Genomic DNA, 27,888 nt, shown 5'->3' with positions numbered 1-27,888 from the left:
GTACTGTTACTGTAAATAGCATTGTACTTTTTATATGCCATACTTGCAGCTGCAGCAGAAGCAGAGATTTCTCCTGAAATGAAATGCTGAGCCTGTGAAAATCCCCCAAACAATGTGACAAATACGTCTGCGTTGGTCAGTGAAAGAACAAAGCTAACGTTCCAGAAGGACGTACGACAAAGCAAACAACAACACAAAACCAAAAACCCACTTGGGTCGGCAACTCCTACTAGTGTGGGTATAGCAGAGGAGCGACAAGGGAAAGTCAATTTGTGCAGTTCAGTGGACCCAGCTGCATCATGCCCTTGCCAAGGCGTAAGTCTTCATTCTTGGGGCAGCAGCCCTCCTCCACAACAGAAAGCATTGGAGCCAGCAGCCGCAGGGTAAGCGTTGGGGGTGGAGGAGTTCTCTCCAGACCCCGAGGTGTCTATGTGGGTTCTGCCCCCACTGGAGGAGTGAGCAGTCTCGGGACCCGTGTGTCCCGTAGAGCCCTGGGCATCAGCAGTGTCTTCCTACAGGGCTTGCGTAGCTCCAGTTCAACAGTGCCTTTAGCCCAGGGTCTGGAAAAAGCAAGGGGCCTGTCTTATGAAAGCCTGAATGGGCGCTTGGTAGAGTACATAGATAAAGTGAGAGCTCTAGAACAGGTCAACCAAGAGCTGGAGGAGCACATCAGAATCTACCTGGACAAGAAGTCCTCCAGTGTCAGCAGCTGGGGAGCACTGAGAGAGAACTGGGAAACCATCTACCATCAAGTGAGTACAAGATCTTTGACAGTGAAAAAGGTTAATAGATCATTAGCAAATCCCTAGCAGCGATTATTGATGCTGATGATAAATACAGCCTGATTCCCAGGCACGGAGCCCTAGATGGAGGATTTAAAAATCTATCTTCATAATAATTAGCATTATCATTTCACAGTGTGTTGTGGAAAATGCCTATTAAGGAGGAGAATTGCCTCAGGCATTCTTTACACTAGGGTGACTGAAATGTACCCTAAGGCCCTATAGTCTGTCCTGATTAAAATTGGTTGTTTTCTTGTAGCTGCTGTTATTAAAGTGAGGAGCACAAAATTATTAAAAGAAAACTCCTAAGACTGAGTGACTTTAACCACCAACACGATATCATTACAGGCTTGTTGCTTTGTAATTAGCAATTTAGATTTAACTTTTATTTTCTTATTTGCTTAATCATATTTTCAAAAGCTCTACTTATTCAAAAATAATAATTAGTCACAACCAAGAGCTTCCCTCTCTCATGCTTCCATCCTGCCACATGTGCACAACCTTTTATATGCAAGAAAGGCTGCCTCTATAAGACTTTTGTACAGGAAAATATTTTAGCACAGGACTGTAAAGGCAGTGTCCATGTCTGTCTAGTGAACAAATAATTAATACATATGAAAATTTAATATAAAGACTTGCAAATTATATATTTTGTTGGGCTAATGAAAGATTGCAGTAAAAATAGAAAGAATTTTAATATTATCATTTCACCTGGGCAGTGGTCCCTCCCAGCTGATGACCTCAAAGCAATTTCTAAGAATTTGTTCACTAAATCTCTCAGCATGCCTATGAGAGAGGTGGCTGGTCAGAGGGAAGCACAGAAAGATTAAATAAACTCCTTGAAGTAAAACAATGAATTTGTGGCAAAAGCCAATATACCTAAACATTCTAATTCCTAGTTCTCTCCTTTAGCTGTGAGATTATATCCTCTCCCTTCAGAGAATCAGTCCTTTAACCAGATTAGAGGAAAGCAAAATGAGAGTTGAGAGAAACAAGAACAAGGCATCATATCCTGGTCATCTGGTTGAAATGCTCCCTCCCCAGTCCCCCCACAACCAGAAGCCAGGAGTTTGATCGGTTTCCAGCCGTGCAACTCATTTATGACCGCTTCAATAAATCATGCCGCTTTTTGTGCTTTAGTTTACCTGGGTAATACAATAGCAATAGTTATACTTATCTGTTTTTGTAAAAATATTGAGGAATGAGTGCTGAGTCTTCAGAATCTAGTATATTCAGAATCAGAGAACAATTGGGAGCTGTATAGAGAAGTGTCAGTTTTCTTTGGGAATGAGTACCAGACACCAGTACATATGGTAAAACTGCTCTTCCATAATGGAAAAGCCTGAAAGAATAAACAAATATTTGAAGAGTCATTTTTCTTTTCACCAAAATGTAAAGCAATGCACCTGAGAAATTAGAGGGTTGTGTAGGCCAAATTTTCAGTGGCTGATTTTTTTGCCTGAACACTGGCACACAAAATCTCACATTTACCCACATAAACTGGATAGCTACACATGCCTGTATAAAACACTGGCTTAATGAATGTAGAGAAGTAGCTAGCAATGTTAGCCTGAAGTCAGGCAGAAAGCAGGACAGATTTGCTTATGCACCTTATAGATTAACTAAATCGGAGATGCACAGCATAAGCTTTCATAAGCAGTGGGCTTGCTTCAGCCAGGTCTTCTAATGGCTGTTATTGATTGATGGTCTTGCTTCATTAGCTCAGGTGTCAAGGAGACAAGTAATGGGGATGACATCTAATATGAATCCTTCTGCTGCCCCACAGAGACTTATAAAATAGGGCTACATTGGAGGAGAGGAGAGGAGAACCGAAACCCAAGATCTCAGCATTGGCACAGATGCCCAAAAGGGAAACGGCTCCTTCCTTTTTAAAAAAAACATTTTCATTTTGTTTTCAATAAAATAAATGTTTGAGGAGACTTACTGGATGGGCACTGGGAAATGGTTTGAGTCATCTAGGTCACTGGCTTCTGTACAACTCAGCTCATTTGCTAGTTCTGTGGATAGGCCTTTGTGAAGTGAAACCGTTCGTGGTGTTAGGCCAGTAATCAAATCATCATCATGAAGAATAGATGCCTTTGTGGATGACACAGGGCCAGTCAGTTGGCCTCCTGTATGGAGTTGCTCAAGTTACTTAGAGCCTGAGTTCTGAAAGGCATTTAGGTACCCAATTCCCTTGACTTCAACAGAAATTAGGCTCCTGAATACCTTTAAGAATGTGGCCCTTATGTCCTAATATTGACTTCACCAGCATAATTCCTCTCCTCTTGGAGTGTTACTTCTGATCTTCCTCATGGTTCCCCTGACTGCCAAGTGCCGAGACTTGGCCAGGACAGTCCCAAGTTTAGTAAGTCAGTGCTGAGGACTCTTAGCAGAGCCTCTTCCAGCTGCCCAATAGAAACCTTCCCTGAATACAGCTGGCTTCTCCTCTCACACCAGGAGGCCAATCCCTAGTTCTGCTACCAACTGAACTAGCCATGACAAGGTAAGAAGACCTGGAAACTTAAGTAGCTATGGGTAAGGGCCTTGTTACACTTTATGCTGTGAGCTGCACAAATGTTGATCGGTGTTAGTGCTAGTCTGGAATTTGCAGCAGTCACGCCCTCAGTCTAGAAACCTTCTCTGACTGTCCCCCACCTGCACAACTGTGACTTGCCACCAGAGGCCTGGTGAGCAGGGACAGGGCTAGGAGCTGTAGCTGTGAGTTGCCACTAGAGGACTGGTGAGCTAAGACAGGCTTTTATACCTGCTCTACAGGTGTGGATGTGAGATACCCTGGGATACTGGAAGAATTTCAACTTGGGCAGCACACATCTGTGGGGAGCGGCCACACATTAATAGAACAGGATCCGAGCAGTGCAGATCAGATATAATCCTGCCCTGGAATGGCATAATTTTGAGCTGTATAACGAGTGCTTAAAACTATTTTAAAAAGTGTTAATGTGCACAATCCATGGGTTAAGCACTCCAGGAGCCACCCAACATTACTGTGTAAGAAGGCCCTACCAGAGAAAGCCTTCTAGAGATAAGAGAGCAGCATTGTGTAGCTAGGAGAGGACCTGGGGCTACTTCAGACAACAAGAAAACAGACTGGTCTTTGGAGACCACTAACTATATGAGTAATAGCAACAAAGTCAGAAAACCCAGGGGTGCAGAAAGTAAAGCCACTTAGAATCCATAAAACATGCATGAATGTGTGTATGTTGGCCAACATGAGCCAAACTTGAGACAATGAAGATATTTTGCTATGCTTACCTGCTTCTCACCACATGGCCTGGGGAGTGTGAGGAGGAAGAGAAATAGGTTTCTCTTGCTCATGACACTGAAGTCCTTAGAGAAACCTCTGGTGCTAGAAGGAGAAACAACAACAAAATTTGCTGCTTCTTCCACATGCTTCTGAAACAGCTGGTGATAGAATAAGCAAGTCCCAGTGGGTGGAGAGACTTCCCCCTGGGACAGGACAAGGTACTCTTCGGGGCAGGGGGGATCTCAAAAGCAGCACAATTCAATTTGTTTTACTAGCATTCACTATAACCTTATCTTTCTTAAAATGTGCAGTTCTTTTAAAGCCTGAAGGGAAACTGTCTATTTACTATGACAATTTTATATTTTAACTTGGGCAGGCAGCTGTCAGATGTACAATTTTTCCTATGAAAACATTGGAGGGGATGAATTTTTAATAAAGTGCTTCGAAGTGCAAGGAAGAATGTCTTGCATTTGAAAGCTTGTCTAACTTTATCTCAACTACATAGTTGATCCAACAAAAGATATCACTCTAAGAACTCCTTGCCTCTTGAATAATTTCTGGACCATCATGGCTATGTCACTCTTACACAATGGTATTTTTAAGACATGTACGTACTACGTGATGCAATGGATGTCATTTTTACTAAAAACAGCATATGCTGATGTGCAAAATCCAAGATAACAGTGGAGTGGTAAAATTATCTACTGATTTTTTTCCATAATATTTCTTTTTATATTGTTTTATGTTAGTTAATTGCTTTGAGCCCTAGCCTTATGAACACACGATTCTGAGAGCTCCTAGTGAAGCTAATGAGAATTCGTGGAATGCTGAAAAAGATCAGACACTCAGGAATCCACCTCGCTGCCATAAAAGGCAATAGGTACAAAGATGGGAATTTAAAATTTTTTTTTTCCCTCTAGGGGTCTTCTACTTTTCAGCTTAAAATCTGTTTTTAAAGTTGCAAGTCATGTACACAGAACCAACACAGATCTAGTGCTAAAACTGAAGGAAAAGTAGGATGGTGGAATCTTCATGTTATGATTTATTTGTAGGAAATGCAACATTTGAGTGCAAATGGACCTACTAATTTTACAATTATTCCTCTAATGGATTTTGTGCTTTTTCATGCCTTTTTGTGTTTTTTTAAGCAAATGTGGCAGTAACAAGATAGTACTTGATGATTTGATCTTTTGGTACAAAAAAATAAAAAAGCACCGAATTAATTAATTATGCAAATATCATAGGAAAATAAAGATGTTCAGTTAGGTGTACAAGCCTCTTCATTACTTGGTCACTGAAAAAAAAGAAATAAGCATATTCTAAATATACTTGTGGCATACTTGGTTATTGAGCATAATTTTTCATGCATTTTCTGACGTATTACACAGAAGTCTGTCTAACATGGCATGCGACTGTTTTGAAGCACAATTAAATATTAGAACAAACCTGCAAAAACAGAAACTTCTGCAGGCCAAAAATAATTAACCTACTCACTTTGACATTAAACACATATCTGAAGTGTCGAAAGACTGGACTAGAGAGGATTTCGTGAAGCATGATATATTTGAAAGGATGCAACAGAGCTGCTCTCAGCACAGTGATGGCCGTGTCCACAAGCTCCATCTCACGTGTGATGATGGGCATGAACCAAGTGCTGTACTGCAGTGGCTACAGCTTTTCAGGGTGTCATGCATGTGGATAAGGCATACTGCCTAGGGACAGACATTCAAAAAGTATAAGCCTGAATTGATTCAATCTTTTCAGGTTAGTCTAACCTGGCTAAGCTAAATCAGTTTTGTAATCAGACAGATATCCCAGAAATGCAGGCACATGCCTGCAGTGGCTCAGGCTAGAAGCTATGGGGCAGTAGAGCAGCCCTCCCTCTCTTGTACAGGGCTGAGCTGATGGGGGGCATGGCCAGGCCCCAGCAGGACACTGGGATTAAGGAGCCTCCTGGCACTTAACACCCCATCAGAAAACAAAGACTTGCTCATTACAAGCTCTTCTTAAACATATTTTTCTAAAGAAAGGAATGCAGGGACATTACCAGCTAAGCTGTTTATTAGCTCCAAAAAGCCCTAAGCAGACACTGTTCTATCTGCCTTATACAGCATTAGCTAGCATACTGCATGCTGGCTACAGTCCATGCTGCGGGAGAGAGGAGGAAGGGATCTCTGCTTAAGCAGTAAATGGTGGGGGTGGGAGGAGCACAGGGAAACCAGCAGACCCTACTGTGCCTGAAAGTCTCTGCCAAGCTCCAGCCAGGAAGCAGAGGGGAGGGGCCAGCCCTCCTATGGAACAGAGAGCTCCACCCAGCCCAGAGAGCATGCCAGGATGCTGGGGGTGCCTGGTTTAGCTTAGAACAGTAAAAGGTCTGGGACAGACATTGCATAAACCTGTTTGAGCCAAATCAGTTAAGTCTGATACTACATTCAACCAGGTTTATCTCAGACTGGTTTCAGCCATTTTCAAAATGGTATATGTGCCCTGAACATCTGTTCTGTTACAGGTTTAAACCAGTTTCTGATCACTTAAACTGGTTTATGACTAATGTCTATCCCTAGCCACTATGTTTCATATTGGCACTCCCCAGCACAGTCTTTTGATAGCGTAGATATGCTTGGACTGGCACGTCTGCCTACCCTTTCTATAGAAACCGATCTTTAAAAAGAGAAAAGCAAACTGATCACTATGGAAATGACTGTGGTAGCAAACTCAGCTTCATGCTTCTGTTACAAGGCCAAGTAGAAAAAGTACTGTTTACGTCAAAATAATATGACCTTGATTATAAGGTGACCCCCTGTAATTAGACTCTATACATGGAAAATGTATACATTTGTTATACTTTTCCACGGATAAAATCTAATTATTGGAGGCTTACCTGGAATTTGTCCTGCTCCCACTGCTACAACAGGAAGAATAAATGTGGTGAGTCAGATAGCCCCCTCGTTCTCTGCCCCCTCCACTCCCACACATTTCTTTCCCCAGAGACCCTTCCTCACTGTCAGACCCTGCTCTCCCTGAGCACATAGAAATGAGAATCAAATTTGAAAACACTGACATGGAAATAAACATACATGTTGTAACTTGCATATAGAGAAATTATTACAGTTACCTATAGACTTATCTCATCTAAAATTGCTACAATTTAACTCTTTTGAAACTGCTACAAGTTTTAGCAATGGTACTCCATAAACACGCTTTTAAATAACACTTCTGTACCTACTTTATATATAGTACAGACTATGCATGACCTTAGTCCAAAGCCAAAAGGGTCACGATTTAACATATAGTACACTGGGCTGCGCCCCATCAGAGACAACGATGTTTAAAGTCATGCTGACCCTATTGCTCAACACTACTCAGTATGTGTATGTACTCCAGATATCCCACACAAAGGATCTGTGTGCTAATAAGCGCCCCACTCATGACTGGAACCAGGTGTTCTTTTCATGAGTCCTGGGACCCTCCAAAAATTTATATGCAGATGAGGTGCAGGGCAACCTCATCCAGCTCCACCTCATGTAGGAGGGGTCCACAATATTCATATGCAACAGGATGAAAGAGGGGGCAACAGAGGGATTCTGGGTAAACTGTCTAGGGCTTTCCTCAGTGATATTTGCAAGACATTTAAGGCTGGTTTAAAAACAAGAATAATTGGAAATGGGAAAGAAAGGTGTAACTTGAAATGTAGTCAATGTAGTGGCTCAGCATGACTGAAAAAGAGCACTGAAGGGGACTAAGCACAATGGACACTAACCATATATCTTATTCAGATAGGTTATATAAACTTTTGGTAGGTTTCTATCAGTATTTTTGCCCCAAATGGGTCATGTGTTTTATAGTCATGCTCAGTGTTAGCTACATTTAATCAACTTTATAGTTTGTTTCCATTACTGACCACATGTTGTTTTTGGCAGCAGTTTAATGATAGATGATCTATTTAGTGAGATTTCCTTGTATGCAAAGGTAAAATGAGGGGCTTCTCCCCGCCCCATGTTGATTGGGGAATGACTGGGGGAAGAGGGGCAATGGACTCAACTTCTATTCAAGTAGTTATAGTAAAAGGAAACTGAGAGAGAGGAGTAATTTTAAAGAGAAATGGCATGGATGAATAGTAAATGATTTAAGTTGTCAATGAAGGGCTACAATTTCACTAGTTTGAAATACTGTACCTTCTTTGAAATCTTTTTATGTGAAGTGCATAAATTTGAGGATACATTTTTATATATAAATCAGAAGAAAATGAATGTAGCAGAAGCAACAGATTCTGTGACCTAAGAGATATCCCTAACAATTGAAAGACTTATGCATCTCTCATTCAGTTAGTTTATAAGGTGCCTTTCTACCCTCCCTTCTTCCAAAGGCCTCTTTGTTCTGTTTGTATGAAATGAAGTCAAGAATTTTTTGTTTAGCTTTGTTTTGTTTTATTGGGGGGTGGGGGGGAGGTAGAGGGAGTCTCTCAAAGACTACATGGTGAACATATTATGAAAAATTAAAACACAGACGAAGTTTCTGAATGGGAATGAACCCCCTCCCCACCCCCCAAACATACATTTCGAAATTCCAGACCAGCCACATTTTGGATAGGTGTTTTCATTTAGAAGTAGCCTATGCCTGAACAGAAAAGGCCCCCAAAAAGCATTTAACTGGGAGAGTGATGTCCAAAGTAGAATATTTTTTCCAGCCCCCCAATAATAAGCTGCTGCCCTCAAGGCAAGGAAATCTATTTCTGAAGCAACCAGGATGACAGGAGAGAAATGCACAAGAGAGAGAAAATTAAAATTTGGTAAAGATCTTTGAACCTGAAATAGAACTGAGAAGAGCATGCTGTTGGATGTGTCAAAAGCACAGCAATCCCTTATTAGTTCAGCTGTAATGAAGTAGCAACTGAACTGAGGAAAATCATTAATCAAGATTCCAAATCTATACACTAGCTTACGGATCTTGCTGATCTTCAATAGTGGACAGTTTAAACCAGGGTAATAAAAGATGGTTTACTATTATTTGAGAAAAATTTGACCAGAGGTTCATATATCTGCCCTGGATTTACTACCATGCATGCAGTAAGAAAGAGAGATTATTTCAGAGACTTATTATCCAGCAGGGAAAGAAGAAAAATTGATGTCAACTGTGCTGGGAAACAGTTACATGGAACAGCCACCAGAAAACAACTTAACATTTTTATTCAGAGGAAGAAAAAGATCGGAAAAAAATAACTCCCTGAATAACCATTTTAGAAAAGCAGTTACAGCCATACAGATAATCAAAAACAAGGAGTCATATCTCTTATGAAATAAAGTCAGGGGGTGGTTTTACTTGCTGAAGGATTGCAAAATCAGGCCTCTACATTACTTAAATATTTCATAGTTGTTTTGCAGTACAGTGCACATGCCTTCTTCTGTCAAGATTATTTTTGTTGGGTGAGGAACTAGTGAAAGAGATCCATGTTCTTGAAGCATCCCAATTATAATGGGACAATTCATTATAAGGGGGAGGAGTAGGAAGGAGAGAAGGGAGGAAGGGACGGGAGGGAATTATATCCACTACCAGTTTTCTGTGACTCCATCTCAGCTTACAGTTCTGTATACTAATTTCTCAAACCTTTTATGAGATCAGGAGACATTTAGATAGCTTGACAATTCACAGATGGAAGTTATTTTCACTTAGCAAAGAAAGCCACATTAACAGAATTCATGGAGAACCACGTAGCAGGCATAAACAAAGCATCTCTGGACCATGAAAATGTTTCATCACCAAAGATACAAAGAAGTCCAAATTTGATCATTTTAGGGCAAGGTACATGACTTGCCTCTTTGAATAACTTTCCCCTCAGTGATGAAGTCTAAAAGGAGCACCATCACTTCCCTCAGATAAATTAAGAGCAAAATGCATTAAGTGATAATGGATGAACCAAGGAGTGCTTTAGAATAGAGCATTCTTTACAGACAAAACTTTTTCTCACCTTTGTTACACAGCTATAACAGAGACAGATTAATGACAGAGATATAGATGGCTTGAAATTACCATCCAATATATTATCAGTTAGTGCAGCTGCTTTTTACTAGAGCAGGTGTGCACATGCTAATTGGGGCAGAGAAAAATGGGAGGATTTCTACAGGAATTGAGTGAAATGAGAAAATACTGCTGAGGTGGATTTATGTGACTGAAATATAAATTCACCTCATTCTATCCTGTCCATTCATCCCAGTTCACAATTTGCTTATGGAGAGTGGAAGAGAGATTTAAACATCTAATTAAATGCATCTCTTTTGCAAAAAAAGAGGGTTATTTATAATGATAATTCCTTCTCACAGAGAAATAGCACCTGGAGAAATGAGAATGTGTGAAATAATTTTAGTGAGTTTATATGGATGAGAGGTTAGTTCAGTTCCATGACTATTCAATTAGGAATGTGTGTCTGTGTACGCAAGACACCAACATGTATTTTATCTATCATAAAGCAAACAACACCATTCAAATCATAAAATACAGAATAAGAGAAATGGTATAAAAAGGGTATCTAGGCAAATGTCATCAAGGATGTGACTTCAGTGTATGATTTGGAAACCGCTAGAGTTTCCCTTCATTTGAAGTCAGTCTCATGACAGTGGAAGGTACCAGCTCTCCATATCTATTCATATAGGAGTATAAAGCATGGAGAAAATAAAAGACGGACTCTTCAATAAATCACAACATTTAGAACTATTTTGGAGAAGGAGGGGGTGGGAAGGGCAAAAACCCCCCAACTCTCTCCTCTAAATTTCTCCTTAATTTGGTATTACTACTATTTTTGTTAAGCTGGCCAAGCATAGAATTGTAGAAACATAGGGTTGGAAGGGACCTCAGGTCATCTAATTCAAGGGTCAGCAACCTACAGCCTGTAAGCCAGATTTGACCCACAGAGCCATTTGATCTGACCCACAGATGTGGGACTTCAGCAGCAAGATTGACTTAGTTGAAGTCAGAGGCAGGCAGGGGCATGGCAGACAGGTGCTAGGAGCCAGCCACCACCACTTTCCCCAGAGGCTGCACAGGGAAAAATGCCTGGCGCTGCCCCTTGGTAACATGGGGTGAGTATCAAACTGGCCCTCAGCCTGAAAAAGTTGTTAACCCCTGACCTAATTCAACCTCTGCTTAAGGCAAGATGGTTGCTGCTGAATCTCACTCCCAACCCACAGCTCCCTACCCCCCACCCCTGCCCGTGTCCCTCACTCCCGACTCCCAGCCCTGGTGCCCATGAAGCTTGCATGCACACTTTCTCTGTGTCTCTCACCCGCCAGTGGCTGCCAGGGCCACGTGCACAGAGCACGTGATCCCCCAACAGCCAGTCACCTTCCCCTGATACGCCCAGCCTCAAGCAGCCAAGCTGGAAGTGGCAGGGAAAAGCAGTGGCAGAGCAAAAACCCGGACATTCGCTTGCATTTTAAAAAACTTGCCTGGATGGAGGACAGGGGACCATAAAAGAGGTCTGGGAAAAACCGAACGTATGTGTCTGCCTGACCTGTTCTTAAAACTTTCAAGGGTGGAGATTCTACAGCCTAGCTGGGTAGGTTTCCATTGTTTAACCACCCTCACAGTGAAAAAGTTCTTCCTATAATCCAAACTAAATTTCCCTTCCTACAGTTTAAAGCCATTGTGCCTGTCCCCTGTGGCCACAGAGAATTGTGGCACCATGTAGCAGGGCACTAGGGTGCCTGCTACTGAATGGTAGTGAATGGGTTCAGCTGCCACTCAACAGGGCAGCAGGTGAGAGTTACCATGGTAACAGAGTGGGTCAGCTGACCACCAGGGGGCAGGGCCTGGCCTTTATAAACAGAGAAGGCTGAGGCCAGAGGCAGTTCCCTCCTGGCAGCTGCAGGAGCAGGAGCTTGGTGGGAGAGCTGATCAGACGGAGTCCAGGGTTCCAGCCTGGCTACCCTGACTGGCCACATGATGAGATGGGGTCTGGTGAAAAGCTGAGTGAGTGCGGACTTTGGGTCACAAGCCAGGAGGCTTCCTGTGTTTGTGTTATAGCCATTTGGCTCATGGTTTAGTTATAGTTATACCGGAGGACTGGGCGAGGCTGTAGGGGAGTGAGGAGGCCTCATGGGGCTCCCCAGTAGTTTGGGGGTTCCTGGTGTCCATTAGGGGCACAGCGAGCAGTGTCAGGGTGGCATGGCGTTTGGTGCCACAGTGGGCATGGCGGGAGAGCACCGGAGAAGCGCTCGGTGTGTGGGGTCAGGACCCCAGCCTGCAAGGGCAGTAGGGTGCATAACCTGGAGGAAGGGTCAGGGGGCCAGGCACGGCTACGGGCCACCTGAGCCCCGAGCGTGAGAGGTGCAACGCAGCACGGGAGGCGTGGCATAGGCCCTGAGGGGACGCAGGAGCACGAGAGGCGCAAGACAGGGCCAAGCGGGGGGCGTTGCCAGGTGCATGACCAGCCCAGAGGTGCCGGTAAAGGGGCGCAGGTTGTGTGGTAAGCCCAGAGGTGCCGGAAAGGGGCACCAGTGAGGAGCCCCAGAGCTAGGGGGGTAGTGAGGAGCTCAGAGTGAGGAAGGGCGATGAGGAGCCCCGAGAGGGAGAAAGGGTGGCAAGAGGCTCCGAAGGCAGACAATGGGCCATGGCATAATAACATGGCCCAGAATAGATTACACCAGCACCATTGGCCAGGCTCGGGCTGCAGTGCAGGGGAGGAAAAGGAGCCGCAGACAGTGCCCCCCGTCATCAGGGCGCACACAAATGGGCAGCTTCCCGCTAATTCCAATTATCCATTGTTTATAAATAAGACCAAGGCATGGCAGGAGAGAGTAGGCAGGCAAGCGGCCCATTGCAGGGGGGTGGAGCCGTGTGTCCGGAGAGACTCCGAAAGTGGCACCCCTGTCACACACCACAATAAGAGGGACTAGGATAACATATATATTAAAATGTTAAATGGTTCAGAGAACGTAGGTTATAAACATCTGTTCTTTTAAAAAAAAAAAAAATACATAGGGGTCATTCAATGATATCGAAGCATGAAAAATTCAGATCAGAGAGGGAAATGTGTTTTCACGTGGTGTGAAACTTTCTGATGCTAACGTGCCCAAGAACAACACAAGATCCAAGAAAGGATTAGACTTTTATAGAGATTATAAGGCTATACATAGCTATCATAATTTGTAACAGCAAACATTTTGAGGAGATTAAATCTCGTGCTTTATGCTTTAAGCCAATTTGTAAACTAGAACTTAGGAAAAGAATTCTTTCTCCAGGTACCAGTATTGCACAGTGCATGGTTCAGAGAAGAAAAGCACACCTGTCCATGAAGAAATGGGTATAGGTTGCTGTCAGAAACAAGGTACTAGGTGAATAAGCATCTGATTCAGTATAGCAAATCAGATGCATCTATGACTAGTAGCAAAGGAATTAAAACTACATTTAATACATGTTTCTACTGATGAATATCTATACTGTGTTGACTTGTTTTGTCATCAAGTGTTTGGTATTCATTCAAGTACTGAAATATCTCTGTTGAAAGGGTATTTGTATGCACATAATAAACTGGAGTACAGCCATAGGTTTTGGAATTCAAAGGGACTATTGCTAGTAATACTGTTTTTACTTTGATAACACCTTCCACATTAGCATCTTAAAACATCTGCAAGCACCAATAAATTAAGCTTCACAGCACTCTTGTCGGGTGGAAAAGCATCATTCTGACTTTACAGAGAAAGCAATGTCTACAAGATACAACTTGCTCTCTCATGAGCCTTGTCTGTGTTTAAATAAACATTAAGAAGGATATTTCCTAAATTGCTGCATCACTGAAACGTAGCAGAAAAGTGATGACCAGTTGCAAAGAAAATAATTTTCCAGTAATGCTGAATCTTTATATGCAACTGCTGATTATTAGAAGAATGAAATCAAATAACAGGGCCACTAGATGGAAGCCTTACTTCATTTTTTTAGCTTCTAAAAGGGCTATAACAGCTCACTTAAATGTTATTGAGAGATCATTTTCTAGAATTGTGTGTTCCTCCACAGATATCTGCATGCATTTCTTTCTTTCTGGCCCCACAATCTAGTTTGTTTTTTTGGTTTTTTTTTAAACAGTACAGATTCAATTTTCAGAGATGTTGAAAGAGACATGCTTACCTCAATTGCCATTGTGGGAGTTTGATGCCTCCAAACATTAGGATCCATACCTATTCCTATTAGGGATGTAGTCAAACTGCATAGTTCCATTTATTTTCAGTTTAAAACTGAATACCCCCGAATCTGGGAGAGTTCAAATATGGAGTTGGCTTGTTCCATTATAAACTAAGTATTGTTTTCACATTAAACTGGATATGGATTCAAGATTTTGAACAGTACAAAAACTCAGAAGTGTATACATTAGAGTTTTGGTAAAAACCATCCCTAGTTCTCCACAGCAGGCCAGACAAAACAGGTAGTCTAAGTGTTTGAATAAAACTGGGAGCACTTGCATATAGTTTTAAAAAAAAAAAAAAAAAGTCAATGCATGGTACCTGAGATAAAGCTGTCCCAAACCATTTCTCCTAATATAGAGAGATTGACTTTGGGTGGCTAACTTACTAATTACCAGAGATCAGATTTTCCATTTCCCATGAAAAAACAGGAGAAAAAAGGTGGATTTTCCCTTTTGCCTGAGAAAAATGTGGATTTTTCTTTTTAGCAGAGAAACATGCAGGTTTTGCTCCTTGCAAAGAGCTCTCTACTGACTGGCAGAGTTTCATAGTTACTAGGGTCAGAAGGGACCTGAGCAGATCATCAAGTCTGACCACCTGTGATAGGAAAGAGTACTGGGGTCAAATGACCCCAGCAAGGTGATTTGTCAAGGCTCGTCTTAAAGACCCCCAGGGTAGGAGCCAGCACCACTTCTCTTGGAAGTTGGTTCCAGATCCTAGCTGCCCTGACAGTGAAGTAGTGCCTCCTGATGTCCAATCTGAATTTACCCTCTGCCAGCTTGTGACCGTTATTTCTAGTCACTCCTGGTAGTGCTTGGGGAAACAGGGACTCCCCCAGTGCCTCCTGGTCCCCTCCGACTAGTTTGTAACAGGCCACTAGATTCCCCCCCTCAGCCTTCTCTTATGGAGGTTGAACAGGTTCAGGTCCTGTAGCCTCTCCTCGTAGGGCCCTGCTGCCCCCGATCATGAGTTCCAGCCAGCAAGGGGCTGGGTGCAGCAGGAGAAAGCCAGTCAGACAGGGGACATGCACATAGCCACCAGGAAGCCTGGAGAGCAGCTCCTGCAGGCAAGGGTGTGGGGTGGCAGAGACTGAGACCCCCAGAGGGAGGCTCCCATAGGAAGAGAGTTGGGCAGGGTAGAGCTGGAGCTGGAACTTTTGCCAAGCTGCACAGTAAATGGGGACTGGGACATGGGGCCTTGCATAACTGCAGGGCCTGAGCAGGGAGCAGAGCAGGGTTGTGGATGGTTCATCCAAGGGGCTGGGGGGCAGGGCTGGCTCCCCGTCACTGTGTGCGCTCTTGTGAGCCTGGGGCATGGGGGACCTGTGCCCCCTAGATCTGTGCATGGGGTACGAGCAGGCTGTCCACTGTGGGCTCAGGCTCCCCACCCTGCTGACCTCCCCCAGAGCATCCACAGCCCAGTGGGTGGGAGCCAGCATGGCAGGGCAGAGAGCAGGGTTGGGTAGGGAAGCTCCTTGCTGCCGTCAGCTCTGTGCAGCCCTGGTAACATGTCCCCTGCCTGCTTGGCAGCAGCAGTGCAGGGTTGTACCCCTCGCTGCTCCAAGGTGGGCAGGAGATGCCTTACCAGGGCAATGCAGGACTTGCAAGGGCAGCAAGGAGCTTCCCTCCCCTGACCCTGCTGTGCCAGGTCCCACCCACTGGGCTGTGGAGGTCCTTTGGGAGTGCAGTCAGGCACAGAACCTGTACAAAGTGCTAGAGTTCACCCCTGGCAACCCACCTGCAAACAAATTATAAACTCAAATTTGTTTTCACAAGTACTCAAGGAACAATTGGGTATAATAGGATTTCAGAAAAAATTGCAGCCTGTTTGTGGATTATTTATGAGCAGATGTACTAAATACCCTGAATAAATTATCTGGAATGAACAATTTGGACAGCCCTACACCAAAACTGAAATTGATTACAGAATCACAAATCATTTATCTATTTAAGATATCATGGTTAATGTACCTGGCTAATGTACTTAATTGCTTGAGCTTTGTTGTCTCGTTATTCCAGGTGGGCGATGCAGTCCTTGAAAATGCTCGTCTTATGTTGCAGACGGAGAATGTTCAAGCCTGTGCTGAAGATTTTAAAGACAGGTAGCCTTCTCCAGGCAACAACTTGGTTAACTTTTTGAATGAATATACACTTACAATATTGAATGTGAATACTGAATGATTTATATCAGAGATGGTGTGTGTTTGGTATTTACAGATTTGACTCAGTTTTGCACTTGGAGATTCTGCAATCTTACTTCATAGGGCTGTCCTGTAGCTAAACAAATTAATTGTAGTAATGAATTATTGTAATGACAGGTGATATGTGAAAGCAATGTAACATTATTTTGATGATGGAATTTTAAAATCACCCCAGAAGTAAAAGGAGGAAAAAAAAAAATTACTGGCAAAATACTATGAGGCTCATTTGATATATAAACCTAGGTCTCCTGCTAGAGACGGTACTGATTAAATGTTGCTTTTATAAACACAAGACGGAACTTAAAAAAAAAGAAGAAGAAAAAAGCCTGCAGCATCTGAAATATAGGAAATGTTCCACCAAGAACCTGAAAGTAAAATTTATGTATGAAAAAAAAGCTTGATTGCCTTGATTTTCCTTACATGTGGCTGGAGAAATGAAAAGTAAAAGAACAGTATAAATCAGGGGTGGGCAAAATCCAGCCTGCCAACTGACTGGATCTGGCCTATGGGTGGGTGCCCACCAATTGATTGTATCTAGCCCATGGTGCTCCACATGGGGCCAAGCTTTGTCCACTCCTGCCAGGGCAGCCCACACCATGCTCCCACCTGCCTGGGCCCTGACCAGCATGCAGAGTGTACCAGCAAGGCTGCTCCCGATGCAGCTGCAGCCACCTGGGTACTGCTCAGCTCCTCCCACCTCCAACAGTTCTTCCTCTTGCCCCTGCTGCACCACTCTGGGCAGCAGGTAGCATGGGGAAGGACAGCAGCCATGTGGACATAGCTGGGCATCTACTACTCTGCACAAGTGGGGGTGAAGCTGCACCCCCAGCATGTGGGTTCCAGCCACTCCCACCTGCCCACCCCACCCCCTTGTAGAACCCCTCAAACCCCTCCCTCATCTCACACCAACATCCCCATATTCTGCATACCCTCCCCCCCTCCTCCATACAATATACAGGAGTAAGACTTTATTTTGAGCTATTATGCAATTGCCTCTATATATACCACTTAAACATTCCAGGACAAAAAATATTTTTTTAAATAAAATAAAATGTGTTTATAATAAATGTTTAATTTTTAGTATATGATTTGTTTATCTATAATTGGTCAAAATGACATTTTCCCAAAGATTGTGTACAGCCCTCCATAGCTTGCCAAAATAATTGCCCACCCCAGTATAGTGACAAACTGTACTTCTATAATTCTAGCAAATTTCAAAATCCAGGCTACTGCTAGTACTATAGATAATGATAGTTGTAGATTTTCAGTGTGTGATTTTTTTAGCTGAAAGAGTTCCTTTAAACTGCACTTGTTACAACTGCATGTTAGGCTTCATTATTCTAAATTTTATTCATAATAGAACTATTTCTAATTACGAAACAGCTAATATATAGTTAGAAAGGGTTTGTTAAAAAAAATAATAATCAAACTTTCCAGGTATATTTCACAGTACCTAATCTTTCTTTCCAGGGTTTTCCTTTTTCCCAAAATCCATTTCTCATTCAAAAAAATGCTTTAAGTAGGTTCATGGTTTTGTCTTTAGCATTTATGTCATAAAACCAAAGTTTAACTGCTACATCATTTTGTTCTTCCAAATATAGTCTGTCAGGCTTATGACCTAAGCAGTTATTTAAAAAGTCAACTGACTTCTCCAAACAAAGGCAATACTTTGCGTTTGTTTCACTGAATCAGTGCAGTGTATACAAAAAAGTTTAGTTCATGCTGGTATCATCTGCCTCTTGCCTCTTTCCAAACTGTTGATTTCCAGGCAAAGATGGTGGCTCTCCAGGAGAGGAATGCAGAAATTATTTATGAAGCTGCCTCCCTTGACACCTATACCAGAGGAGTCAGCTGCCCAAATTGGCTAGGCCCAGTGCTGCAGCACCCCAGGCTGCCATTTAGATTTGAAAGATTAAAATGAAAAGGAACTACAGTCAGGCCGACAAGTGTTGCCACTGAGCTAGTAGGGGAAAAGTAGTTGCATTTTGGTTAAACAGTCATTTTAGTTGACAAAACAATTGTTCAAACACAGGGTCAGTGAAATGAGCAGTTGCCACCTAACTTCAATTTACAGTTTTGTTACAAAAGTAATGATCTTATTAACAGTGCTCTTAGGAAAATTCTATGCCATGATGTTTTTAAAAGAAAAATGAACAGCACTCTGCCTTTATGAGGCTCAAGTTGGTTACAAAGTATTGTAATTCAGAATCCTTGTCCAACTAAAATCAATAGCACCTTCCAATTCACTTCAGTGCAACTAAGTATATAAACTGCAAGAATAGATTATATCTTCAGGAACACAAGTCACACTCGCCACACAATGTGTTTAGTTTTATATAACAACAGTACTGTTTGAAGCTCAGAATCTATTTAACATCCTGTGATCTCAAAGCTCTTCACAGAAATGGGTGAGCATGATTATATCCACTGCACGGATGATGGAAATACACAATGGTAAAGATCACATGATGTGTATACCTTAAATCCAGAAAAAGAAAATAAATTTTCTGACTCCCTTTCCAAAACATTATTAACTGTACAATGCTGTCCTGAAGACTTAATTTGCATTGTAACTTTCCTTCTAATAAAGAAGGGCAATGAGGATTGAGCTGAAAATGGCATTGCAGTATATTAATAAATGGTAGATGTAAGTTCCATCTTCTTTGCCTGTCAATCTGGTACATATCAGTACTTAACAGAATGGTATTATTTGTGAAATGCAGGGGTTTTTTCCTGTGCCCAGCTGTGCTTATAAAGTTTTTCTCTACAGATATGAAAATGAGCAACCATTTAGAAAGGCAGTGGAAGATGAAATAAATTCCTTATATAAAGTGATTGATGATGCTAATTTAACTAAAATGGATCTGGAGAGTCAGATAGAAAGCATGAAAGAAGAACTAGCTTTGCTGTCAAAGACTCATGAAGAAGTAAGTCAAGATTGTGGGCAATGCATAGCTAATGTGTGTCTGCTTAGCTAGGCCAGTGTGACACATCTGTCTGAAGAGGAGTTAATTACACCTGTCAAATATAGATCATAATATCAATCTGTAAATTGTCCCCCTCCCTTCCTTTGTTAGCCTGAACCACTCTTCTTTCAAATAATTATCAAAAACACCAATACAAAATATTCAATATTTTTTATACCTGATAAATATAACATATGCAAAATAGCTACACTTTATTTGACATTGCACTCACATTGGGTCAGGAGTAGGCAACCTTTCCTGGCTGCAGGCTCAAATAACTCACCTTAGGTAAGAGGCAGGTGGATGAGCAGGTTCTAGGACCCAGCCATCTCTGCAGCCAATGTCCCACACCATCAAATATGCCAAAGCCCAAAGTCTCAGGCTGGATCCAGTGGTTCTGTGGGCTAAATTCGGCTTGTAGGCCATAGGTTGCCAACTCCTACCCTACATAAATTCATGGCGCTGGACTTTCCCTTAGAAGTGTAAGTCCCCAGTACTTTGGGGCCTGATTCTCTTTACATGCACGCTACTGTAAATTAACAACAGCTCCACTGAGTGAGAAATCTGACCCCATGGCCCAATAAAGCCATCAAATTTCTGAAATGACACTCGATATTAACTGGACTGGTTTGCAAAGTTTGCGATGTAGTTAGCAAACCACTCAATTACTGCTCAAAAAAAGAAATTAAGATTCAACAACTCACTGAGGCAATCCAGAGGCAATAAGAGTTCCCAAGGGCTCAGTTTTGCAGCCTTTACTTTCTCATTCATTGTCTTCACCAGGATACCTTGCATTAGAGAGGATTACTCACCCTCAAGGGGTTCAGGGTCTGACCTCAAATAAGCACTGCAATCTAACACCCTGTCAAATAATGACAGGGCATCAGACTGCAGAGTTAGAAGTCCTCTGTAAGGGGCAGCATATAGTTATACTGCTCCAGGAACAGAACAAAGAATGAACTGTACCTCAACATAGAGTCCTTGCTTTCTTTTTATGCTGGTAAAACAGACCAGCCCCAGACAAAGTTACTGATTACAGCTCCCACACCAGCTAAGCTGAACCAGTTAGCATGCTGAGCCCTATGTTGGCATGCCAAGACTGCCCATTCACAGCCTCCCCCGCCTATGCTCTACACATACACAATGAGAACAGCAGCTCTGAAGCAGCTGTTATACTTTTGCACACAGACCAGAAACATGAGTAACCTGTGCTAAGGTGTAAGAGTGTGATATATGCTCCCTTATTTGCCTGTGTAGCCAATACGCAAGGCAGTAGTCTACCAGCCCACAAAGAGACTTACTCTTCATATGGCAATGACATCACAAGAGACTGCTCAACAAGATTCAAAAAGTTTGCTACCAGGATTTCCCAGTTCCACTATGCCCTCCCCCTCCAAAAAAACAGCGCAAAGCACATGAAAATAGCACACACCAGGACAAACATACTGCAAGCTAGGGCTGCCTGCTCCCCTGTCTCCATACGCTGTGGAGACAGCTGGCTGGGGTACAGTGTGCCTCAAGACAGGGGAGCAGGTAGACCTGGACTGGCTGCTCCCCTGCCCCTGCATGCCTCAATGCAGGGCCTCCCAGCTCCCACATCTCTGGGCACTTTGAAGCCCCCACACTGAGGCAGCCTGTGCCCCAGCTAGTCCTCCCCAGCACATGGAACCTGGGCAGAAGCCAGGAGAAGCTGGGAACAGGCAGTTTTCCCACAGTGGGACAATGTGTCCCACAACAAAAGGGCACATGTAGGTGCGTGCGGTGTGATACAAAGTAGTGGCACAAATTCATGCTGCTACAAGTGCACACCCCTGCTCACCTGGATGCAGCTCAGGGGTACGTTGACAAAGAAGTTTCAATCGTGGTCCATTTCTGTATGAGCATATTTTTTACTTGTATTGTCCGCATCTATTTTTACCACTAACATTTGCAGGATGGTTTACAAACCTAATTCACAGGTTCCCTTATGCTGTTCTAGTAGTGTAAAAAGGCCATAGTGATGCTGATAATTCACATATACATGCGCAAATCTCATTTGTTCTTGTGCTCCTTAAACCAAGGTGTCCAACTGATCTATCATCTTTTGCACATACCCTATGACAGTTACCATGGAGCAGCTGATGTGCTGTAAAGCCTCACCTTCCTCTCTATCACAAAATCTTATTTGTATACTCATGCCCTTAGATGCACCAAAAGTGCTACACAGACTGAGCTTTCCTTGGCCATCATTCCTTTTCCTTATGTGCATTTTTTTCAGGATGTAAAAGTATTATATAAACAGCTTGCTGGATCTCATTTGGAGGAGCTAGATGTTCCCATTGGAACTGGCCTGGATGACATACTGGAAAAAATCAGAATTCACTGGGAGAAGGATATTGAGAGAAATCGTGCTGAGACTGGTGCCTTGCTCTATACCAAGGTAAGTGGTGACACTTCCCTGTACCCATCTCTAACTGTAAGATCTACTGGAAAAAAGTTCTAGTTCTATACAGAGGAAACTTATCTTTTTTTGGTTTGATTTACCTGGCTTTACTTAACACTGCCCTTCTGCCTTGCCTATCACAGCCACCCTGTGCAGAAAGCAAACAAATCACTGGAATCTATTTCTAGAATGCATCATTTTTTTACCAGACTATGCTTTAGTCAGAGATTGGTTTAACCCTGAAGTATGAGATGTAATACTTAGCCAAAAATTAATTAGCATTAGCTAATATAGGTCTAGGTGTTAACTCTATCAATGTCTAGTCCTTGGCTGAGTCTTGCTGTTTCTGGCCTTAATGACATCCTGTTGTAGTCAGGTGCAAAACTTAATTATGCAAAGAAAAAGTATTCCTATCAATTTTGAACAGCCAACTCATTCTTCCTCTTTCCCTTCATACAAGTTTTCCAGTGCCCCTAAAACTTTTAATTTCTCTTTTCTGCAGCATTGCTAATGTTACTGCATTCTGTCAGAAGTAGTATGAACAGCAGGGCACAGTTCTAGATGAAACTGCACTATTGATTTTTTGTGTCTGTTTGTCTCCTTTTTCCCCCCATCCCATTCCTTAAGTATCCTAACTTCTTGTTTGCTTTTTTGACAAAAGCAGCACACAGGGCCAGATTTCTATGGGTACCAAGACACTTAAACATGCTGTTAGCTGTTTAAAAGGATTCCGTATGAGCATCTTTAGGTGCCTAAATACCCATAACATTCTGGACCATTGGGCTGAGATCCTCATCGACTTGTCCACATTGATGCTCAAATCAATTTCCTGAGCTGATGCAGTTAAATTATGACCTTATAAAGCAAATAAGCAGTGTAAATTATTCCCTGAAATGTGCATTGCTTTGCATTTATCAACAGTGAACTTCATTTGCTGTCACACTGCTCATTTATCTTGATTGTTTCTTTACAGTGATCTCTGGACCTGACTGATCTAAATAACCTTTTGTCACCTGCACAGCTGGTTGTTCCACAGCTAGCCCACCATTTTAGATTATTAATGAATATTTTAAAGAACATGAGATCTAGTATGAAATCCTAATGCAGCCCATACATTAACCTTTTTCTTCGGGGTGAAAGCAGACTAATTCCACTCTCTGGGGGCTGGAGGCTGAGGGCCAGCAGCAGTGGCAGCAAGGAAAGCAGTTAGAGGGAGACCAGGGCTGTATCAGCTGCCAACTGCCATGTCCACCAGGGCCCAGGATTCTCTAGCAGGGTATGTCCCAAGGCACGCCTCAACTTCTGGTTCGGTTGCACAGATAGGGAGGATATGCTTGGCACTCATACTTTACACGTCACCTTTTTTAATAAAGGTGACTTGAAGAAGGGATGGGGTATTTGGGGGAAGGGAGAGGGGAGAGAAAGGAGCTGACCTCTTTTTCAGTTTTGTGAGGTACAGCGAGTACTTAATATTTTGTTTTTTCTCCAGAGGTTTTTTTTCCTTCTTGATTTTTCTTTGGAAACACTAGGACTAATCAAAGCTTGTGCTCACTTGAGGACCCAGAAATATTAATTTAGAGCAGTCAGCCTCTTAAATGAAGATTAAACACTCCTGCTTCTTTACTAAGGGCCTTTTCTTACTTCCGTTTCTAAGGAGTTTGAGTTAAACAGGTATTTAAAATAACCACAAACTGAATAATCATACCTCCTTCTCAGTCAGGTTTATATCTTAACAAGTTCTTCTTTCATAGAATTTCCCTGAAAAAGCAGGACAGATGAGACTTCAAATATAAAAATGGAATGAAGGATTAAAAAAACTCCTTAATTTAAAAAGTTGTTCCACTATAAAGATAGGGGGAAGAACACAACTGCATTTTTTCTTCTCTCTGCTGGTAATTTTTAATATATTTGTACAAACACTGTTTGTGTGAATGCAGTCACTTACTTACCAGCACTATTTTTACAGTATGTCCTTAGAAAAATAAATATGCTATTGTTAACATACATCATTTAACTTCTTGGCAGCAAACTTAAAATCAGAGTTGCAAAGCCCTTTCATTTTGGGATGCAAGGAATATGAATTATAATTACAGCTTGTTGTGACTGACAACTGTTATTGTCTTTCAGCAGGACACAGAAACAACACCTACTGTACGAACACAAGAGGAGGAACTGGTAGAATCCCTGAGAACAGAATTCCATGATACAGCCTGCAAAATACAAAGTCTGCAAGCAGAGACTGAATCTTTAAGAACTTTGGTAGGTTGCTACAAAAAATGAGCGTGTACTCACTGGGGTGTCTGCAGTGAATTCACGATGCATTTTCAGGTCCATCTTGGTAAGTGAGACTAAGCCTATCAAGTCAAGATGCTGCATATCCCCCACTCCCACTTAAGAATCTGGAGGTGTGAGTAATCAGAGCAAAAATCAAGTCATGAAATTTTATCCCTCAACATTTTATTGAATATTTGTAAGTCTCACTGAAATGATTACATACCTACTATTCTAGAGTAGGAAGATGTTACGCCTTTATTTCAACTGCCTTGTATACACACAAGAGCTTCAGATAGTGGTTCAGCAGTACATACCACTATGATGCACAGATTTCAAGATACGCATCTCATTAAAGGAACCCTCAGTATATATTTAAATGCAAATGATTAGAGTAGATACAGATTTCCAGTAAGTTACGGACACCAGCCTAATTAAAAACACTATCACAAAATCTTTCAGAGTAAGGAGCCTTTCATTTATTGTCCTTACAGAAAAGAGGTCTGGAGAACTCCTTATATGACGCTAAACACTGGCATGACATTGAACTACAGAACCTAGGCTCTGTCATTAACAAGCTGGAGGCAGAAATGGGAGAAATCAAAGCAGAAACTGAGCAGCAGCAGAGGGATCGTGAAAATCTGCTGTCCCACAAGCTACAGCTGGAAAAGGACATTGCTACATACCACTGCCTTCTGGATGGAGAAGCCAGCAGGTATTTTTTTTTTTTTTAAATAATGAATGTGTCACGAACAGAGACAACATTGTGCACAACTGAGAAGTGGCATTGTCCCACTTTGTTAGATGGTCAGGTGGGTGGATTAGGAGACACTACACAGGGGTGTATGCCTGAAGTACAGCTCCACAGATGTTCCTAGAGTATAATCATGGGAGGTGAGGGGTTGCCAGCAGTGAGAGAGCCAGCCACAAAAGAAGAACAGCCATGGGCCCAGTGGATCCATGAGCCTTCTTTTTCCAGAGTTGAGACTTAAAATGAAAAAGCCCCCACAACCTCCAGGCTATCTTAATGGCTACAAAACAGCTGTGTCATTACTTAGTATCTTGGGAAATACATTCCTAAAATACCAAGTAATGACACAGCTGTTTTATAGTCAGTATAGTCTCATTCCCATCCCTAAGCCCCTTTCCCTCCCTTTCTACAGCCCACGTCCTTAGACTTTGCTCCTCCAGAAGCTTTCATCCTCTCTGTAGAAAAGGAAGCAACACAAATTAATCCATGACACAGCAAAGCACTTGAACACCCAAGTAATCCCAGGATTATTCAGATGTTTAAAAAGTAAAGCATGTTCTCAAGTGCTTTCTTGGATCAGGACCTTCATGATTAACATTTTAGCTCCGTTCGGGAATTCAGCAAAATAAATATCTTTGTTTCTTTATTTAAATTTTTCAGATTTATCAAGTAACACAGCATATTTTATCCCAGATGGAAAGAGTAAAGGAAAATTTTGATTCAAAAGAAAATACTACATATTTGCCCTCATCTGATTTGTAACAGATGTCCCAGTTCAGCAAAGGCACTTAGGCACAGCAAAAGCACACAAGCATTTTTGGAGAACAAAAGTGGATCTAAACATACTTTAAATTGAATGCGTGTATAGGTGCTTTGTTAAACTGGGGCCCAAAGAACAGAATTTGACCTGGTAGCCATGTCTTTTTATAGAGAAAAATAGTTTTCTAAATAAATAGATAACATGTAAAACTCATTTATATTTTTAAGCTCTCTAGTCTACACAGCCTCTGAGAAACCAATATTCTCCCATTCATATTCCAAATCAAAAAGTTTTGTGCGTTTTTGTTTTGCTTAATGAAAAACATCCTGCTGCTAAAAGTTGGGTCTTGATCCTGCACACATCAGAATCAATTGCAAAACTCTGGCTTCAGCACAACTGGGACATTGGATAGTAAAAAGACAAAGCACGTATACCACCTAAAAATCTTGATGAAAGTACAAGGCAGACAAGCTAGGAGTTTGAAATAAAATTTCTGTCCCTGATCCCTCTAAGTTTTGTGCGAAGGTTTTGAGAGAGATATTTAAGTTGCCTCTGCGCACTAACCAGGGTTTCTGCTATCAGTAATTGCACAGAACTATTAACCTCACACAGAACTGGATATATAACATAATTGCACCCATGTAACTGTCCTCTCATTGGCATAAAAAAGTGGAGCAGGCACACAACCTACCACAGTAATGTGCTCTAACTCAGTTAGAGTATGTTTTTTCTTTTCACATAAGAAAAGAAATTAGGTGAAAGTTCACCAGCATAAGTTACACTAGAATTACAAGCATCCAGCAGAGCTATGAGATAAGACTATACAAATGTACAGTCCCACCACTTCTGTTTGAAAGAGCCTAGAGCAAATTTGCCATTCTATAACTCACCAGGATCATTCTGACCTACTACATAACTTATGGGATGGACACACATCACATGTTTAAGCAGTGATATTCACATTTTTGTAACCTTATGTAAATTACATTTGTATCCAAAACTAACAGACTTGCAGCTATCCCAAGGAAGCTGCGAGCTGTAGATGGTTATTGCAGCACTTTCCCCCTGGGTGCAGTGATACAGAATTCAGCATGATAGAGCCAACGGCTCATCTAGGATAAACCACTGAAAGATGTATACAATCTTTTAACTAGAAAAAATCCCACTCCCTCCTGCCCTCATTTCCCCAGTGCAATATCTTTCTTTTATTCTTTTAAGCTGAAAGCTTATTACTGGCTAGTAGTGTAACTAAAACACTCCTGGTTAAAATTCAGGGCCACAAGGCCTGTACACTTCTGAAGTGTCACTCCAGATTTGCACTAGGATGAATTTCACATACGTAGCAGGAAATGAGGGAGGAAAGCTGGAGGAAATGGCCTGATTCACAATGTTTAAATGCAGAAAGAATTTTCCCTAAAATGTGGATGGCATTGAATATGAGTCTTGATTCTGAGCCCTCTTCGCTAAATGCATGTGTGCACTCTTCATGGTTAAAATCTTCAAACCTGCATTCTGCAAACTATTTTGCTTCAATATCAAGACATTTTAAGAATTAAGTTATAGCTAATACCAGAGCATCTTAATAACGATCAAAACATTCTCAGTGAGCTGGAATAAAACTCATAGCTAAAAAATCATCTAGGAGTTGAGAACCATTTAATCACAAGGTCTATGAACCAACAACAACTGAATATTGCACACACCCTGATTTAAAACTCATTATGAGATAAATACAGAAGGCTAAATCTGTTCTCAGTTATGGTTAAAGCCCATTGAAGTCCATGGAACTACACCAGTGAGAATGAAAGTAGAATTTGGTCTGAAATGTTGTTTTTAAACCAATTTGCAATACAGGACAAATAATATATATATTTTTTAATTTTCAGCTGATTTTGATGTTCCTTGTGCACAGAAGACAACATTGGTGTTCAAACAGTCATTGACAAAAAATGTTCGTGGAAAGTTAAAAAAAAATTCCAAAGCAGCCTGCTTTATTCAGTTTGATTCAACAATCTAAGTAGGTTGTAGCTTGAACAACTTTCTTAGAAACTCCTCACGTGATTGCTTTGCTTACACCTATCAATTTGCCCATGTTGTTAAAATTAAAATAAAAAGAAAGAATAGTCAGTTTTAGTTGTTTGAATTTTTTCCTCCAACATTGCTTACTGCAGCTGAAAGGCATAAGAGCACAGACCTTTTGTTTATCCATTACATACTGTGTACTACCTCCTTTTGCAGTACAAATAGTCTATAATACTATCATTTGTTTGCTGTGCAACAAGCAAAAAAATGTATTTTT

At 41.8% G+C, this 27,888-nt stretch overlaps 1 protein-coding gene and 1 long non-coding RNA gene across 4 annotated transcripts in view; one reads left to right on the top strand and one right to left on the bottom strand.

Annotated features, from left to right (window-relative positions):
- The window catches only part of LOC149864613 (uncharacterized), a 51,833-nt gene that overhangs the window by 12,071 nt on the left and 11,874 nt on the right, over nt 1-27,888 (bottom strand). The window contains exon 1 of one of the 3 annotated variants that reach the window (XR_016442194.1): nt 4,059-4,169. The exons of the other annotated variants lie outside the window; for them this stretch is intronic. This is a non-coding gene — a long non-coding RNA (uncharacterized LOC149864613). Of the gene's footprint in view, nt 1-4,058; nt 4,170-27,888 lie in introns of those variants that run through there. 3 annotated transcript variants of the gene reach the window in all.
- BFSP2 (beaded filament structural protein 2) lies at nt 188-27,672 on the top strand. The gene is made up of 7 exons (XM_090046369.1): nt 188-752; nt 16,238-16,320; nt 19,190-19,346; nt 21,643-21,804; nt 23,935-24,066; nt 24,573-24,793; nt 27,476-27,672. Exons 1-7 carry the CDS (start codon nt 300-302, stop codon nt 27,477-27,479), a joined length of 1,212 nt encoding a protein of 403 aa, XP_089902495.1. The 5' UTR covers nt 188-299; the 3' UTR covers nt 27,480-27,672.

Source organism: Crocodylus siamensis, chromosome 5, assembly GCF_052110815.1.
Source record: "Crocodylus siamensis isolate JL-2025a chromosome 5, ASM5211081v1, whole genome shotgun sequence".
NCBI lineage: Eukaryota > Metazoa > Chordata > Crocodylia > Crocodylidae > Crocodylus > Crocodylus siamensis.
Note: the sequence above shows the minus strand (reverse complement) of the source record. Positions and strands in the feature narration are given on the sequence as shown.

Excerpts from the sequence above, each read along its gene's own strand:
- BFSP2 (XM_090046369.1), top strand. The coding sequence starts at position 300 with ATGCCCTTGCCAAGGCGTAAGTCTTCATTCTTGGGGCAGCAGCCCTCC. Across the intron at positions 16,321-19,189 it reads GCTGAAGATTTTAAAGACAG|ATATGAAAATGAGCAACCAT; the intron begins GTAGCCTTCTCC and ends TTTTCTCTACAG. Across the intron at positions 21,805-23,934 it reads GTGCCTTGCTCTATACCAAG|CAGGACACAGAAACAACACC; the intron begins GTAAGTGGTGAC and ends ATTGTCTTTCAG.